The sequence below is a fragment of the Paecilomyces variotii genome (genome assembly GCF_004022145.1).
Source record: "Paecilomyces variotii strain CBS 101075 chromosome Unknown C8Q69scaffold_3, whole genome shotgun sequence".
In the NCBI taxonomy this organism is placed as follows: Eukaryota; Fungi; Ascomycota; class Eurotiomycetes; order Eurotiales; family Thermoascaceae; genus Paecilomyces; species Paecilomyces variotii.
In genome coordinates this window covers 1,807,879-1,824,319 of record NW_021167142.1, presented here as the reverse complement: position 1 = coordinate 1,824,319, position 16,441 = coordinate 1,807,879, and the positions used below count along the sequence as shown (strand labels likewise).

The window sequence follows — 16,441 nt, the reverse complement described above, 5'->3', positions numbered from 1 at the left end:
GCCTGCAGCTTGCATTTAGCATTTTCCGAAGTCGGGTAAAATACCGAATACTGTAGTGAGCAGACTTCGACTGGTTCGCTGGCCCATGCATGTTGCCTTGCTTTTAACGGGGAAACAAAGATCGCCAAAAATGGGCAGTGACGGGGCCGACTTGAGCCGAGGAGCATATGTAAATTCCTACAGGGATGTGTCGCCACAACATTTGAGGGCTCCTGTAGGCTGTAGCATTCACATCGTATACTATGACGAAATGCGGCCAGTCGTATTCTTTTGTGCTCTGAGGTAGTATCTGTTGGGTGGTGTCCATAAAGAAGCATTGTCCTTGCAGAGGCTGTGAGCTCGGATTCGTTTAGACACTTCACCTCAGCTTCTTTATCACGACGAAGCCAATACGACACAGCCTGGTTAGAGATGGAATTGTGACCGAATGGACGACCAAGGATGAGTCTGGGTGATGAAACCGTGATCGGCCAGGGTACGTAGGAGAGATAATCAGTGGCATGCTGCAGCTGCCAACCAAGCATGAACAGAAAACGATGCTGCATATGCAACCACCCCGCCAGGAGGCGGCCTTTCTTAATTTTTGATTTTATTTTTTTTTATTTATTTTTTTTTTTCCTTTTGTTTTTTTGAAGAGAAGAACCATGCTCATGCATGCGCTTCATCCCTCGTGACTCGTTGAGCCGAGTAAAACCGTTAGTGACTCGTCACCGCCGACTGGGAGGAGGACGGAGGTCGATGGAGCTCAGACAGCGTCTAGTTAGTGCAGGGAGAGACCGCATTGGGAACATAGATGTCGCCGTAACAGTAACTATGCCATTGAACAGCGTAAGCCTTGAACAGGGATCGTCTGAAGTCCCAGGCACCAGATCGACTGAGAAAGAAAAGGGTTCGGTTATTCAGCGCATATGGCGCCACGGCGGCTCAGTGCATCGCATGTTTCGTCCAGGTCCAGAGATAGGATGGGAGCTGATAGCAGGAGGCGAGCAAATGGCGGCTCTCAACCTTTGCTGCAATCAAGTATTAGTTATTGGCCTTCCTCAAGTAGTTAGAGATGATGCTCCAGTCAGTTGAGGCCAAACAATGATCTACCGCAAGATCCGAGTGCAGGGTCTCAGTCCGGTCCACTGGCGATCGCAAGATGGGTGATGATGGCTCCTCATGGCGCAGGTCGCTGTGGAGGAGCTCTGGAACACAGCAGCAGCGCATCTGACGAGTAAGGGAGCCTTGGCCGTTGTTTCGCCCGTTGGATATCCAATCTGCCGTCAAAGGCCAGGCGGGGGTGGCCATCAGGGCTCAGCTCTGGCGTATGTAGTCGTTAGCCGGGCTTGTGCTAACTTCTAAGAAGCCCGCTCGGCCTCCACATTCAATCCCGACGGTCAATGGCCCCCTAGTACCTACCGGCACACACGTAAAGCGCGGAGTCGAGGCCGAAAAGACTGAGCTGACCTTTTGGATCCTCAAAGCGTCTTTCTGTCCTTGCTCGCAGTCAATCGATCCATCAAATTGGACCTTCTCCGCCTGCATTCACTGCTCTGTCAACGAGCTGCTGCTGGCTTTTTCACATGGCGTGACCGGGCCTGCGCCGCAATAGATCCCTCTCGACGGCTCGTAACGAACAACATCAAACGACAAATACATCAAGCCACCAATTTGACTTATCCCTTCCTACCAGCCTCGTTTCGAGACGCAACTCTCAGAAGCTGAAACCTCTCATCTGATCTACCATTCCATCACCGCATCTCACGTCTACAGTGCGACAATGGATGAGCGGTCCTCTGCATTTCGATCGTTTTCCTAAGGGCCGCCAGAGTTCCCACTCGGTACCGTTCGTGCCTGCAGCAAACGATTGACCTCTAACGAAAACTATACACGATGGATGCCCAGCAGCAGTCCCGACGGGCCAGGTCGTCCAGTGACAGGGCCCAGGGTTCGCCCGTTACGCCTCCGCAGAGACCTCGACTGGGAGTCCGGACAATTTCAGCCCCAGCCGGTGATATTCAGAAGCTAGATCGCTCCAAGGGGCCAGCAGAGGAAGGAAAGACATTCCAGACGACAGTTATTGAGGAATCTGAGAGTCCTATTACTTCTCCTGTCGATGACCGTCCCATCGACGACGACGATGTCTCTACTATAAAAGGAAACAATCAGGTAGGCTTCCAAGAAAATTGATCCACCGGTCGAGCATCACTTTTTGAAGGGTCAAGAAACGCTAACGAGTAACTTCCCTACAGACTTCGAATTCGAGGGCCAATCTTCCCCATGTTCGTCTGGCTGTCATTGGCTCAAAGGCAGTAGGTAAATCGACGTTCGTGCAATGTGCGCTGGATATGAAGCATCTTCCGACCTCCCATTCCAATTCAAAGAAGATGTCACTGGACGGCACGGTCTATATGGTCCGCTTGCTGGAGATATCTTTAGATGACATCAGCTTTGACACAAACGGGAGCGTTGTTTGGCCTCGAACTTCCGACGATAACAATCTCCCCCCGGTGGACGGAGCTCTCATTCTTCACGATGTGACTAGCCCTGGCGGCATCATCGAGGCCTCACGATTATTGAGTAAGTATTAGCCCCTTTGCAAGGCATCTTGCCTGTTCTCTATATCGAATCCGTGATCCATGCTCCAGATCCGCAAGGTTTCTGTCCCTACGTGCCATTGGAGAGGGAAGCGGTTATCATCCATTCCGTAGGACACAATTCCGTTGTTCGATGCTAACGGATCTTGTGTTGACAGGTGCTTTAACTAAGTCGTCAATACCATATGTGCTAGTACAATGTAAATGCGACCTCCAGGACCGTCCGCAAAAGATGGATGCCGTGACATTTGAAAAGATGAGCAGGATTATCAGTGGAAAGGAGCTGCATCGGACAGCAGCGGACTCGCCGCGAACACAGAAGCGATGCATTTCCATACTTTTGCGATCCATCGTCTTGAAAACACCTGGTAAGCAAGATCCCGTCCCGATTTCCCCGTCTCCGAATATCCTCCGCACGTCGCACCAACCCTCATCAAGTCCACCATTTATCTGTCCCCTTTGGAGCCACTTATCTTTCCTGATCTGGTACACTGGCGCTGTCGGGCTGCATCAGCATCGGGTCTTGAGACGTCCAGCCCCTTTCATGGTCCACCGAGTCGCGCTATTTTTCTCCGGGTCGTTCCCCGGTTGAACTAACGCACGCGAACCCCTGTCTGTTAATACCGCCGATCGTAGCTCGTGTTTGGCTAAAGTTGGAGAGGATAAATGCGCGATTGCTGCCATTGATCGCGGAGATAGAAATTTCTGCGGGCTAACTCGACGCTAGATATTGTTCGCAATCACCTGTACGGAAACAATTCCAGTTCCAATTCCAATTCATCATCAACGTTACGACAGACGCAGGTGCGGCAGCCACTTTCTCCAACACAGGATTGGCAAAACTACACTGCCGCGGAAGCCAAAGAGACCGCACGGGAAGAGGCCTCTGGCAGCGAAACCATTGCGTCTAATGAGAGAGTCGATGGGAACGGCGAAAACCGTCCCACCGACAAGGCAAACGGCGCCAGTCTGGCTCTCAATGCCGCGGGCTCTAGGTATGTCCGGAGCAATTCACACCCTGTACGACCTCAAACGCCTCCCTCTGCGGGACGGTTAGATCCCCGCAGGCCATCTGTCTCCAGTAACGCCGCGGAGAGCCCGCCGAATCGAGATAACAGTCGACAGCGTCGGCTCCAGCCCACCTGGCGCCATAGCGCAGGTTCCGATGCCTTCAGCAGTTTTCTGGACATGGAAGATGACGAAAATGGAGAACATAAGAACAGCCCGGATCGAAACAAAGAAAGGCCCGGAGAATATGTAGCAGCGGACACCGGAGTGACTTTTGAGGATCTTGTCGACCGTCTTGTCTCGGTACCGATGTCAAAGCAAGACTCGAAGTTTTCAGCTATCTTTCTGTGTCTCTATCGCAAATTCGCTGCGCCTGGTACACTTCTGAACGCCTTGATCAATCGCTTCGAGAAAACCGAGAGAAGCCCGGCAGCTCAATTAAGCAAATCTGCAGACCAGCTTAGGTTACTCAACGTTGTCGGACAATGGGTCTCTGAATATCCTGGAGACTTCGCTTACCCAAAGACCCGGAGACGCTTGACGGACTTCGTGGCTGCCTTGGAGAAGAACCATGTCTACATGTTCGCTGCCAAAGAGATTGCTTCTTACTTGGATCTAATTGTGGAGGAGGACGAGACTGGGTGGCCGTTTCGCGACAGCGATTCTGATGCGTCAGAGAAGTCAGACAGACTCGAGACTTTCCTCAACACTTCCGCTCGAAGTTCTCCAATGGCCTTCCTTTCCGGGTCGTCACTCCTGGATTATTCGATATACAATACAAGCTCTTTGGACCTCAATGACGACATACCCGATGCATCGTCCGCCCATTCTGGTCACTCTATGAGTCTGTCAAACGCTTCGAGCCATGGAAAATCGGCAAGCACTTCAAATCAGTCATTTTCTACGCTCATCTCCGTCGAGAATGCACAAAGAGAAGCACAAACGCTCGAGCTTACCCCCAAGATCTCCTTGACGAAAATCCAATGGAGACAGTTCATGGAAATTCCGGACGACGACTTCGCAAAAGAGCTTACACGAATCGACTGGATAATGTATAACTCGTTCCGGCCTCGAGACCTAGTCCGCCACGTGAGTATCTCGAGCCAGGACAAGGATAAGATCAAGAGCCTGGCGAACGTCAATCGGATGATCAAAGAGTTCAATCACGTCGCATTCTTTGTTGCCAGTATGATCTTGTTCCGAGACAAGCCCAAACACAGAGCCAAGGCCCTGGAAAAATTTATGAACATAGCTCAGGTTAGTATCGCCATATATTTCACTTGGTTCCCGGCATTGCGCAGCTAACTTTACAATCAATATTTCAGAGGCTACGACGACAAAACAACTACAACTCCCTCGGCGCGGTTATCGCTGGCATTAATGGTACACCTGTACATCGGTTAACCCAGACCAGGGAGCTTGTCCCTCTTCATGTGCAGAAGGAATTCATGAGGCTAGTCATTCTCATGGGCACTCAGAAGAGCCATTTTGCCTACCGGTTGGCGTGGGAAAATTCCTTTGCGGAACGGATCCCATTCCTTCCCCTCCATCGTCGCGATCTGGTGTCCGCGGAAGAAGGAAACAAGACTTTCGTCGGCGAGGATAAGTCCCGTGTCAACTGGAAGAAATTTGAGATCATGGGAGAGGTTGTCTTAGGAATTCAACGAAGTCAGAAGACACCTTACCCCTACATACCGAAGCACGAGGAAGTAATGCGGCTGCTGCTGGAAACCAAGCTCTCAAATGACGAGGAGGTGAGACTTTTCGTATACGTTGCTATATAATTGATTCAGTCCGCTGACGACATCTTTCAGGATCTCTACTCGCGGAGTATGCAAGTTGAACCGTCCGCTACGGGAGATCGCAAGAAGTTTGCTTGGCTGCGTTCCTAATCTTGAAGCCTCGCCGCTCAATTCTTTTCCCATGGATCGGATTATCTCCTTGTTCTCATATCCTTCTGGACGATTACCATTGCAAACTAAAAGTCGCTCATTCTCTTTTGCCAAAATATGTACTCATACCCCTTTTACGCTGATATGCCTTCTATGACTGATATATTGATGATTGTTTTGAATTATCGTGGACTTGATACCACGGTGACGGAGGGTACTTTACTCGTGTTATTTTTCTGAAGCACGTCTTGTACATAAGGGAGTCTTCGCTGTATTGTACTTGCCGCGAACTTGACCTACATATTGCCTGCAAGCTTTTCAAGGATAACCTTGCTTATCGATCCTGTTATTTTGACATAAAAGCAAGACATTGTTAAATGGTTTTGTGAGCATGAGGTCAAGCGAAGGCGTTGGAAGGGATTGTCGTCTGATGCTGTACATCATTTTTGATATTTTGACTTTGGTGTACTACAGGATAGACTATGCCTTGAGTTTAGCTCACTTGTTACGGGAGGCTATCTTTATTCTTTGATGTGCATATGCTTGTGTTTCTTTACCACTAGTGTCGTGTTCTTTCAGCATATCAGGGGCGTGCAGTGCTCAACCCAGACTTCTATCAAACGCAGAATCAGTTCGCTTCTGACATAGCCGTCAAGCTCTTATCATCAAGTCCATATATAATATATATCCTACTAGTCAGACCAAGTGCTACTTACAAATGATATCCACCAACGGAATACTCTGGTCAGCCAAATGTCACGTGATATCAAGCTCCTGCGGGCCTGAGGCGAAAGTTCCCCGATTTACTCGTAAGTACTTAGCGTTTCCTTCAAACTCTATGGACTACTTACTCACTGCATAAAACATACCAACACCTCATCCCAGCTCGAAACAGCTTTCCAAAACCATGTCTTCGAACCACGCATTTCAAGCTCGCTCCCTCTACAGGGCTCTTCTCCGCGAACTCCCGCCGCGTCCACTGTCAAAGCCCTCGCCTCTCCAGAGCCGTCTTCGAGCACTATTTCACCCATCGGCTGCTCCGCAAGAAAGCGACGCGGCGCTCCAGCAGCTCGAAGAAGCAGACCAATTCATCCAGTATGCTCGCGCGCAGAGGACATATGCTACGCTCCTCGATCGGTATAATCCGGGTATGAACATGGACCAGGAAGAGAGGGTACGCTTGACGGCGCGGAGGGTTGGGTTGGATTTGCCTGTCGAAAATGAGGAGAATAAGAAATAAAAAAAAGGAGAAGTTTTTATTATCTTCTTTTTCGATCTTTGGTGCATTGTGAAGGAATGGAATTGTGGAGGGTACTGGGTGTCCTTGCGCTCTTTCTGGGTTTAGGGATCGATTCGATCGATGATTATGCGCTATACCCATGCTTCTTCTTTGTCGATATGCATATGCGATTTTGCTATATACTCTATTTCGGATTTAACCTGTTCGATAATCGGGCAGAGCGTTGGTTGGTCTTACCTTTGTTGCGGACGTGTGCGGATATTTCTATTTGGGTCTCGCCACGCTGTTCATGGAGATGAATGATCAGCTGTGCGTGATCTGAGTGGGAAGTCTCGAGCTTCTATCGCCTCCATTTCTGTATATGATGCAAGTACGGAGAGACTCGCTACTTCTGACATTCCGCGAGTTGTTGTTACATGCGCTTCTAGTCAATGGGGCGCGTTGCAAGGCTTGACTGGAGTTCCTGGGGCCCGATGACTTATCTGGAAGTACGGTGCAGTCGGATTTTCTTGAGCGGCACATTGTAACACTGACTTTACGGGATTCGATGCCAATACCATCCAGATGGGCCAGTGGAGCGGATATGTACCTTACGGAAGACATATGATGCTCTGTGCTTGTCTGGTTGAAAGGCAGAAAGCGAACAGATCTGGACAGTTGAAAGTGACCGAGACAAGGATACCAATTACTTCTCTCCAACGCAAACCGAATACCAGAGTTTGAATGTACGATAAAAAGAGATAGAAAAATCATTATATAAAACTCCAATAGACCTTCCTGAAAATAATCAGACGCCCAATAATAAAAGAAGCTCAACAGAAGCCAAAGATCCATCTATCTATCTATCCATCCATCCATCTACGTCTCCGTAGCCTCTACTTCCCAAAACCCCTGCTGTATCCAAACATCTCTCGCCAGACTCCTCATATCCTCCTCATCAAATACAATCTCACCATCTCCCTTCACGCCCTCCTTCGAAAAAACTTTCTGCAGCGGAACCTTCATCGGCGCCCCTAACACCGCCACCCCTCTCTCCCTATCCTCTCCCGGTCTCCTATTCTCCCTCTTCTCCACAATCACTTCTTGCGTCTTAGAAGCCAACGGACCCGGCGTCCTGAACTCCCACATCTCAACAGACACGCGCGGCTCCGCAGCATGCACGAAGATCAAAACCACAACGCCAACTCGCCCAGCTGAGTTCTGAATCCACCATGTCGCGCTGGCGCGGAGCGCCGGCGGACCTGTCTCTCGAAATCCCACCTCGACTATCATGCTAGGCCAATTCGCATGCGCATTCGCATCCGACTCCTCTGTACCAGAACCACCTCGCGATCGCGGCTTAAACGCCGCATCGGGCGCTTTCCCAGAAGCACCTGTCCTGATGGACTTCGCGCCCAACGAGACGAGATCATTCAACACACCCATCTTATCGAGCTTCGCTTTGAAACTCGCAATAAAAGCCGCCCTGGCGACTGCTAAGAGCGGAGACTGGAGTTTAAGGATGATTTCAGACGAGGAGGTGTTCGAAGCCCAGAGGACGGCGTTCTGGAGGACGTGAGGACTGGTTGAGATAGTGTCGATGATGGAATCTGGGACGGAGGAGACGATGATGAATTCATCTTGGAGGTTGGTGGTGGTTTTGGAGATGCGTTCGTAGTGTGAGGCGATGCTGGCTTGGAGGGCTGGGAGGGTGGTGTATGTTTCTTCGGGGGTGTGCGTGGGTAGGTATTCGTGGAGGCTGAAGACGGACATGGTTGATGGGTTTGTGTTTGTGAGTTGGTACTTGGTAGTGTATGTATGACCTAGGAAAGAGGCGTATGAGGCGGTTAGAGATCCATTGCTCTTTGTGGGATATTGTTACAATATTCTTCGAGATTCAGACGTTTTGGGTCTATTGTTGTGGTTTGAGGAGTTTATTGTTTGGATGGTTACCGGAGATGGCGTCATGGAGTGATAACTGCTGTGCCAGAGGTATAGTTCCGCTCTTAGGACAGGTAGTTCGAACTCGATAAGAAATTGAATTTGAAGTTTCGGAAGTGAAGCATGTTGTTCTGATAATCTATCTGTCTTATCAACATGTTTCCATCTTTGATGGTGGGTGGTATGTGAATATCTATACCCTCCGACAGCTTCCCTGTACATCTCATCTTCATGATTTGTGGAGTATAACCCATATTCAATCATGATGCGGGCTCTGTATTGAAGCTGTCCACCACATTTGCTGTCGGGATGGCATCTGAGAATATAGAGACCGGACAGCTCGAGGCCTTGATCTCAGATATTGCACTGCTCTAAAGCGATATAGGCACAATCTTGGATCCGTTTCCAGGAGAAACTGAGCTGTACTCATACTCCAGTCGGGGCCCAACTCGACCTGCTAGATGTACCCTGGAGGGACTGCGAGCACCTTGCCTTTAGGTACTGCAAGGAGAATTCTTTGCATGGGTTGTATGAACTCCTGCTGTCCTAGACGTTCCCTTGTCTCCCGCAGCCCTTTTATAAATGTGAATAATTCTTTCCAAATATAGCCCGTCATCTTGCAGGCAGGAATCATCCACTAGTAAGCTCGATGCTTTCCATTTGTCTCATGAGAGTCGTGCTGCTCTCCTCGTCCTCAACCCCAACGGTCAATTCGATCGAGGTCTTGGGCCGATTCTTGTTGAGACCTTCCAGGAGCGCACAAGCCTTGCAAATCTTCTGACTCGAAAGATACCCACATCGCTCACATTTGCCCATTTTCTGCAACTTCAAAGGCTTTACACCCTTGGCCTTTGTCCCAGTAGCCCTCTTCTTCAGCGGAACAGCGGCAGTAGACGGCCGATTCACTGGCGGTAATGTGATTTCAGTCTCGTTCTCACGCGCCGCCTCATCTGCAGCCAGCTGCTTCTCCATCTCTGCCATCTCGCCACCGCTGGATCGTCCATTCTGACTTCCACAGCCACCAGTAGAGTAATCATCTGCTTCCGCAGATGCAGCAGAACCAGACATGCACTTCCGCGTCCCAGCTACCTCCGGCGGAACAAGTAGAGCCATATCCTCGCCACTCCGAACGATGTCGAGAATGGAACTAGGGCGGATCTTCTCCAAATCCTTGATCAGGGTCCGAGCACTACCTCTGAAAGCCTCCGGTGAATAGATGCACTCGGTGCTAAAATAGTCTAGCTTCTTGTGATGCGCGTAGAGGACGATCTCCTTCTCGTAAGCGTACTTAAGTGGCTTGCTCCGTTTGATCTCGGAGGCATCTGAATCCGTAACGATGCTCGTCCCTCTCGACAGACGAGGCAGGTCTCCTCGGAGAAGATTCATCATCACCGTCTCCGCCACATCGTCTGCATTATGTCCGGTGACCACATGCTTGATGCCCAGTCTCGCGGCCCCGCGATCAAGAGCCTGACGGCGAAAGACTCCGCAATAGGTGCAGTTTCCCTTCTTCCCGACCTGCGCGACGACCTGGTCCATCGTCCAGCCATATAATTCGTCATATCCAACGATTTCAAGAGGCATATCGTATTGCTGTGCGTTCCGCTTCACCGTCTCCAGACTGTCATCGCGATAGCCTTTGATGCCCTCGTCGATAGACAGCAGAACTAAGTCGAGGCCATAGTCGTAGCGTTCATTCAGTGTCTTCAGGACCGACGCAAGCACAGTACTGTCTTTCCCACCACTAGCGCCGATAGCGATGCGCTCACCACGCTGGAATAGGGAAGTCGAACTGATCGTTTCGTGGATCTCGGTCTCGAAGACGTGCAAAAAGCAGGATCTGCAAAGCTTGTGGCGGTTCTTCGGTCTGATAATAACTGCTCTGGCTTCCTTGCAGCGGAAGCACAGACTGGGAGGCATTTTTGTCTTTCCAGTGTTTTTCTCTCTCTTTTTTCGTTCCAGAGCCGTCGCTCACTTTGAAAAGGCTATGGAGTCATAGAGGGGTCTACAGACGTCCCGCCGCGGGGATCTTTTCGTTCTCCGGATAGTTAGTAGTTATGTGGTCCGTGCTTGATTATCTCAGCGGACGATCTGATTTCGAAAAAGAAAGGTGTACATGAGATGAATTTTGGCAATGAAATAAGACTTCTTTTCTTCATGAAAACGGATTAGATTATTTTTTCGGGCTGTCTAGACCATGAACAGCGCGTAATCGTCATATAGGCAACACACACACAAATCTTTCTATATGCAACGAGATAATACAGCACATGTACAGTACAATTACATGATCTTAGCAGTAGTCGTATCAGACTACCAGCTCGTCATCACACCATATCGCTTATTTAGAGCTTTCCCTTCAGCAGGTTTCCGATCATCTCGCGACCGGTGATGCGGGTCGTCGCCCACAGAGTCGGGAAGTCCAGGGTGCTGGAGAAAGTGTCGGCGTAGCCGAAGAACAGCATGGGTGGGATCCAGCCACGAGCGTACTCGAGAGCGAAGCACGATCCGTCCATCTTATATTGCTTGACCTGGCCACGGGGCAGGTGGTGAACGCTGCCCTGCGGGTAGACCTCGGGCTCGTATTCGCCAGGGACGTAGGCGAGCTGTGTGCCCTGGAGGATGTGGAAGTAGTCGTCGGCGGTATGGCGACCGGTGTGGCCTTCGGTACCGATAGCAGTGCCTGTTGTGTCTTTGCATTAGCTATTGTTGAAAGTCATTGTTGGGAGCTAAAGAGGCCAACGTACCAAAGATGATCAGGTACTCAGTGATACCTAGTTACAACAAAGCTGTTAGCACCAGTTTCCTTTCCAAAATTGCGTCCAGTCCAGCCAGGACTTTTGTAAGGGGCACTTACTCGCGTGGATAATCCACATGGCACCCATAGCACCACCGGCATTGTTGAAAACCCATTCCTCATCCAAGTTCAGATGAGCACTGGTCTCCTTCTCATTGAGCTCTGCCACGATGTAGTGCGCCACAGCACGCGTGTCATTGCCATGCGCCGCAATCGCGCGCTGCGACAGATCATGCAGATGGTCCGGGCTGAAAATGTAGAACGACTCCAGGCGCGCTTCGAGGTAAACGACGACTGAGGACAGCAGGGCCAGGATCACAGCGAGGAAGCCCAGCTTGCGGAACGAGAAGCATCCGCACTTATTCTGGCGCGCTGGTGCGCTGCTGGAAGATTTCTTGGAAGGCATTGTGGAGCGGAGATCTCAGGGGGTGGCCGACCAAAGGGAAAGAAAGCAATTGAAGCTCTGCCCTGCAGGAATAATCAATGGGATCGAAAGAAAAGATGGAACAACTCCCTGCGAAAGAAAAGAAAGAACCAAACAACGAGGAAATGCTCCCATGCGGAAGACGGAGTCCGGGGACACCGATGTGATTTATTTTAATTTGACCCTTTGGGGATGGGGCACTAAGTAAGTATCCGTAACTAATTAAGTAGTTCGCGGCTTGGCTTGCTGTCGGATCTCCCTGACAAGTCCTCAGGCCACTAACTGTAGAATATTCTTCTCCAGGGGATGAACGATAACAGCTATTCCAAGAGGAATATAATATTGCTTTCAATGATAGAAATGCAGTATGAATACAGCTCCATTCCATATGCATGCTCGGCGGGAGCATACACAAAGCCCCCATAGTTTCTGAAATAGCATCGACCCTTTCTAGTCTCTGCTGATAACTGTAACAATTACTATGAGACTATAAATGTTCGATTTGAAAAGAAATCATCATTGGGATCAAAATAATCATTGCGAATGCAGGAACGAACAGAGGTGGTTGCAGATCATCTGTATTGCTTATGTAATCTAGATGTCTCAGGCGTCAACAATGATATATGGAGCGAGCGCACCGAGATCAAGAACAGTGATGAGTCTTATAACGACCAAAGGGAAGAAAGGGGTTATTATCAGATGGATAATTTGATTTCACCGTTATTGACTGATTCCAATAAAATCGCAAAAAGTCAGCCTCTTCGTGGTGTAGTTATCGATTGCCCTTTTAACCATTACTTAGCATTCTTATCGATAGAGACCTCTATCATGTGCATCAAGAAAATAGGCTCCCCACAAACTCCTCATCTGCCTTGCGTGTGAATAATGGCCGGAAATAGACATGAGACAAGTACGCACATTCCAGAACAGGGAAAACGTCACTTAAGAGTCTTTGGATTTCATGTGGAATAAACTGTTCTGTGGGAATTGCGTGGTGAATCTTCGCGTCCTTGCCTCCGAGTGGATGTCATTGATTACAAGAAGGATGGATGAGGTTCAGCTGAAAATATGGTGGCGTGCACGCGCTTTTTTCTATGGCATGGCGGAGAGCGAGCGATGGAATGCAGAACACGAGCGTGGCCGCCACGCCACGACGAGGACTGAAAAGTCAACCGTGTTTCTCATGACGCTTTCTTTTACTGGTCCTCGAAATTCCAAACGAACGAGATGCTGCCTCGAGTCCATTCTGGTCTGATTAATAGTGGAGGCCAAAAAGACGAAATAATCCACCGACGAAGCGATCCTCTGAGGATGATAATATGACGGACCGTACGTGACTATATGTCAGCTCACCTCTTCGGTTATGTGATCCTCACCTCGCACAGACCAAAAAAGCGCCAAGCCTTGTAAGCCCACCTTATCTTGTTATAATAATCCCTCCCAGGTAAGGTTATATAACTAGCCACTGTGCTGTTCTTGGTGGTCATTCCTGTTAAATATAATTAAAGGTCTTATTTAAAGTAACCCCCTTCACTCTAGGTAAATATAATAGTTAAAAGGGGTTTTATTCCTGGTAAAGATCTCACCGGGCGGGTATTAAAACCCGGGAAAGATATTTGGGATTATAAGATACAAGCGTGCCGACTAATATAAACTAGGGACCCGGAGCAACCCCCTCCTAGGTAAGACCTTTAACTATAGTCTCCCCCGGAGAGGATAACTAGGGGATAAGGTGGGATTAGAATTTAACGAGGTAAGGTGGGCTCTAAAAGGGTCCGTGCGAGGTGAGAATCACATGACCGACGAGGTGAGGTGACCTGTGTCCTGCGGACGGTACCGGGCCCATGAGAAGCAATAGAAGTAACTACTGGAGTCAGGAGGAAGCTCCCATCCTATAGGATCTTGTCCACACTGATCTGGGGCCGTCTCTCATGCCACACTTGTTACAGATATGTCAAGTCTCTGGAATGGAGCGGAGCACGTCGTCCGAAGCACGTCTGACCACTCTAAGAATAACACTCAGTAGCCGCCCGATTCTGATCGTAGCGGTAGATATCCTCAGTCACATCTTAGGCAATCGGGAAGGTCGGTTGCACCGTCCCAATATCATAAGCGCCGTACCAGGGTTTGGCGTTGGCGACCCATGCATCAAATGGCTCCATGTTGGCGCTTAGAGAGCGCCACGGGAGAAGAGAACAAAGAAGTACCTATGAACACCAGAGCTGAACGAAGACCAGAGCGACACTTTTTTTTCGGTCAACACGCGCTATTGTTAGTCCCTCGTTATCCCGGAGAAGCTGCGTCCCTTGCCATTCAAGTATAGACATAGCGCGTTTGGGGGAAAAAAAGATTGTATAGGAACAGTGTAGATCGGCAACTATTGCATGTTCCATGCATTGGCACGAGCAAGACCGTAGAGACTTGCAGATAGACACAGACAGATCAATGCTCTTGGGGAGATCAAGGAGGAGCTAAACTCTGGATGAATGGTGGCCAAAGGAGGTCAGTGTACGGGGGGCGACTGAAGTCATCGGCTCTCTATACTGCGGAAGAAATACTCTGCGAGGGTTAACGGAAGGGAGATTCAATTGGGGAGAGTTGGCATGTAAGTAGTGAGATAGATTATTAGCACTCACTCAACCTTGATGCGCGAACCCGCGGACACATTCCTCGTTACCCCAGCTGACAGTAAGACAATGCTCGATCCATTCTCGATCTAGCAGCTAATAGCACGTTACTCCTTCATACTGTTCGCTCTGTATCCGATTCGCATCCCGTGTGTGGAGCGAGGCTCAGCTACTGGAGGTTTGTCGGCGGGTGGCTTGTCGATCCCGAATTAGCAATGGAGTTGGCGCTTGGCCGATGAGATCAGACATTCAAGATCTGCCGGGAAGAAAGAATCTGTCTACCATAATTTACGTTGGAAGACCAGGTGGATGAAACTGCACAGAGAAACAAGAGCAGCCAGCTCTACTTTAGTTAACTAGTGGTGGCTGGCTAAGCACAGTAGTACGTAGTAAGTAAGCCGCTGCCGCCGCATCGTCAGCCAGCATCTCCCGCCAGCCGCCGAATCATTCTGACCAGATGCTGCTCATACGCTTGTCGATAGCTCTCTCGCCCCCGCCACTCAAGTGGGAATCGAGGACCCAACGGTCTTAGAGTACATACACAGATGTGTTGGCAGATCCCATCTGAGCGAATCTCCCCGTCGCTCCGTTGTTGGTCGGCGGGGTTGGATCCGCCAGAGACCAGAATAGGTTTCAATGTTTCGATCCTGCCTAGCGGTTTCTGGTCGATAGGGCCGACGGACAAGAACAATCAATTGTGGAAAGCAAAAAGACTTCCAGCGCGTCTTCCCAGGTCCGTTGAGGCCCCTCACTGGCCGCGAGGATACGACAGGCATGGTCAAGTCAACAGGGAAAGCCTGGGAGGGATACAACAATAACTCTACTCCATCGAGGTCCTATTAACAATTCCCTTTCTTGGCAGTGGTAGTGCGGTCCTGCACAGACAGGATAGGAAATCCGATGGGAGCGAAAAGCAGGGCGCAGGGCGACAGGATCTGACAGGATCCTTCTTTCTTACCCAAACAGGAGGCTAAACAGCAATGATGGACAGTCAGGCCGAGAGTCTCTAGCCACATCCTGCTCCTCGCATGACCGGACTTGAGTGCGCGTGTTCACCAACCGGCGCGTCTCGGGCTTGCAACAGCCCAACTGTATTCTTGTGACGATGGTTGCGCTTTCAGATCCTTTGTTGGCTCATCATTGGGCATGGGTGTGGTCGTAACCTTCCGACACATACACCTCTGGCCGGGAGCAACTGTCGGTCTGTGATACACGGCTTCGACTCGACAGCTCTCGTCGTCGGCGGCAAGCAGCTTGAGCCGTGGTGACATGTATACCAGCGGTACCGGCCATGATGAAACAGCAAGTCCGCCGCATTCCAGATCAAGACAGCGAATGGCGGTTCGCGATGGTGATCAGAGTCCCTGGATTCGAATCGCGCGCTAACTGAAGGGTCGTGCTGCTCGACGCGTTCACGATCTCCCTGGACTCTGGAGTTATGCTGGCGGCCCCCTGCGCTGGCCAATTCGGGCTCATATCTCCCCACATCCAACAACTGGTCCATGATGGTCCTTGCAGCGCTGGCCGACAAGCCACCAGCCGCCCACCCTAGGAGCTTTTTCCAGGTCATGTACATATATGCCGGCAGGCTGCCTTCAATTCTTCACGAGCATCAGGCACATGCGCACATTCTCAGTATTTCATTAATATTAAAATCTTCTCGCAGAACCCTCCGTTCTCTCGGTTCTCTCCCTCTGGAAATTGGCCTTTTTCGATATCTATATCGCCCGCCGCTAGTCTCGCCCCCCAGTGCCGGCCTAACTAAGCCTGCTCGGTCTTCCCCAAGCTTTGACGCCAAACCGAAGCAGTCCGCCATAGGGCTGTCGTGTGGAAGATATAGATAGGAATTGTCGATTTAAAGTTACACGCACCGTCAGCCGGGTTGACACGACAACCCCGACAATCCTTTGCAGCATTCTTTCATCGGATATTTTCCGCTGGGCGGGAATTTGTA

General features: G+C 50.1%; 6 protein-coding genes across 6 annotated transcripts; 2 read left to right on the top strand and 4 right to left on the bottom strand.

Moving 5' to 3' along the window:
* Positions 1-1,875: 1,875 nt before the first annotated feature.
* Positions 1,876-5,479, top strand: C8Q69DRAFT_443518 (camp-regulated guanine nucleotide exchange factor; the record flags this gene model as incomplete). The annotated part of the gene is made up of 6 exons (XM_028628921.1): positions 1,876-2,151; positions 2,235-2,562; positions 2,738-2,947; positions 3,307-4,844; positions 4,913-5,341; positions 5,402-5,479. The coding sequence occupies 6 exons, from the start codon at positions 1,876-1,878 to the stop codon at positions 5,477-5,479; spliced, it is 2,859 nt and encodes a 952-aa protein (XP_028486760.1).
* A 907-nt stretch (positions 5,480-6,386) lies between these two features.
* C8Q69DRAFT_443517 (hypothetical protein) lies at positions 6,387-6,719 on the top strand (the record flags this gene model as incomplete). Its single annotated transcript, XM_028628920.1, has 1 exon — positions 6,387-6,719. One exon carries the CDS (start codon positions 6,387-6,389, stop codon positions 6,717-6,719), a length of 333 nt encoding a protein of 110 aa, XP_028486759.1.
* A 790-nt stretch (positions 6,720-7,509) lies between these two features.
* Positions 7,510-8,900, bottom strand: C8Q69DRAFT_215936 (hypothetical protein). The gene is made up of 2 exons (XM_028626251.1): positions 8,839-8,900; positions 7,510-8,778 (listed from the first exon to the last, which is right to left on the bottom strand). The coding sequence occupies exon 2, from the start codon at positions 8,469-8,471 to the stop codon at positions 7,578-7,580; it is 894 nt and encodes a 297-aa protein (XP_028486758.1). The 5' UTR covers positions 8,472-8,778; positions 8,839-8,900; the 3' UTR covers positions 7,510-7,577.
* Positions 8,901-10,766, bottom strand: C8Q69DRAFT_215935 (putative PP-loop ATPase superfamily protein). Its single transcript, XM_028626250.1, has one exon. The coding sequence runs from the start codon at positions 10,557-10,559 to the stop codon at positions 9,270-9,272; it is 1,290 nt and encodes a 429-aa protein (XP_028486757.1). The 5' UTR covers positions 10,560-10,766; the 3' UTR covers positions 8,901-9,269.
* Positions 10,767-10,769: 3 nt separating this feature from the next.
* C8Q69DRAFT_215883 (putative C-8 sterol isomerase (Erg-1)) lies at positions 10,770-12,219 on the bottom strand. Its single transcript, XM_028626249.1, has 3 exons — positions 11,497-12,219; positions 11,387-11,413; positions 10,770-11,322 (listed from the first exon to the last, which is right to left on the bottom strand). Exons 1-3 carry the CDS (start codon positions 11,840-11,842, stop codon positions 10,985-10,987), a joined length of 711 nt encoding a protein of 236 aa, XP_028486756.1. The 5' UTR covers positions 11,843-12,219; the 3' UTR covers positions 10,770-10,984.
* A 3,215-nt stretch (positions 12,220-15,434) lies between these two features.
* C8Q69DRAFT_215826 (hypothetical protein) lies at positions 15,435-16,154 on the bottom strand. The gene has a single exon (XM_028626247.1). The coding sequence runs from the start codon at positions 16,061-16,063 to the stop codon at positions 15,605-15,607; it is 459 nt and encodes a 152-aa protein (XP_028486755.1). The 5' UTR covers positions 16,064-16,154; the 3' UTR covers positions 15,435-15,604.
* Positions 16,155-16,441: the final 287 nt, after the last annotated feature.

Coding starts and splice junctions, on each gene's coding strand:
- C8Q69DRAFT_215936 (XM_028626251.1), bottom strand. CDS start 8,471: ATGTCCGTCTTCAGCCTCCACGAATACCTACCCACGCACACCCCCGAA.
- C8Q69DRAFT_215935 (XM_028626250.1), bottom strand. CDS start 10,559: ATGCCTCCCAGTCTGTGCTTCCGCTGCAAGGAAGCCAGAGCAGTTATT.
- C8Q69DRAFT_215883 (XM_028626249.1), bottom strand. CDS start 11,842: ATGCCTTCCAAGAAATCTTCCAGCAGCGCACCAGCGCGCCAGAATAAG. Junction 11,414..11,496: donor CATGTGGATTATCCACGCGA/GTAAGTGCCCCT, acceptor TGTTGTAACTAG/GTATCACTGAGTACCTGATC. Junction 11,323..11,386: donor TGAGTACCTGATCATCTTTG/GTACGTTGGCCT, acceptor AAGACACAACAG/GCACTGCTATCGGTACCGAA.
- C8Q69DRAFT_215826 (XM_028626247.1), bottom strand. CDS start 16,063: ATGTACATGACCTGGAAAAAGCTCCTAGGGTGGGCGGCTGGTGGCTTG.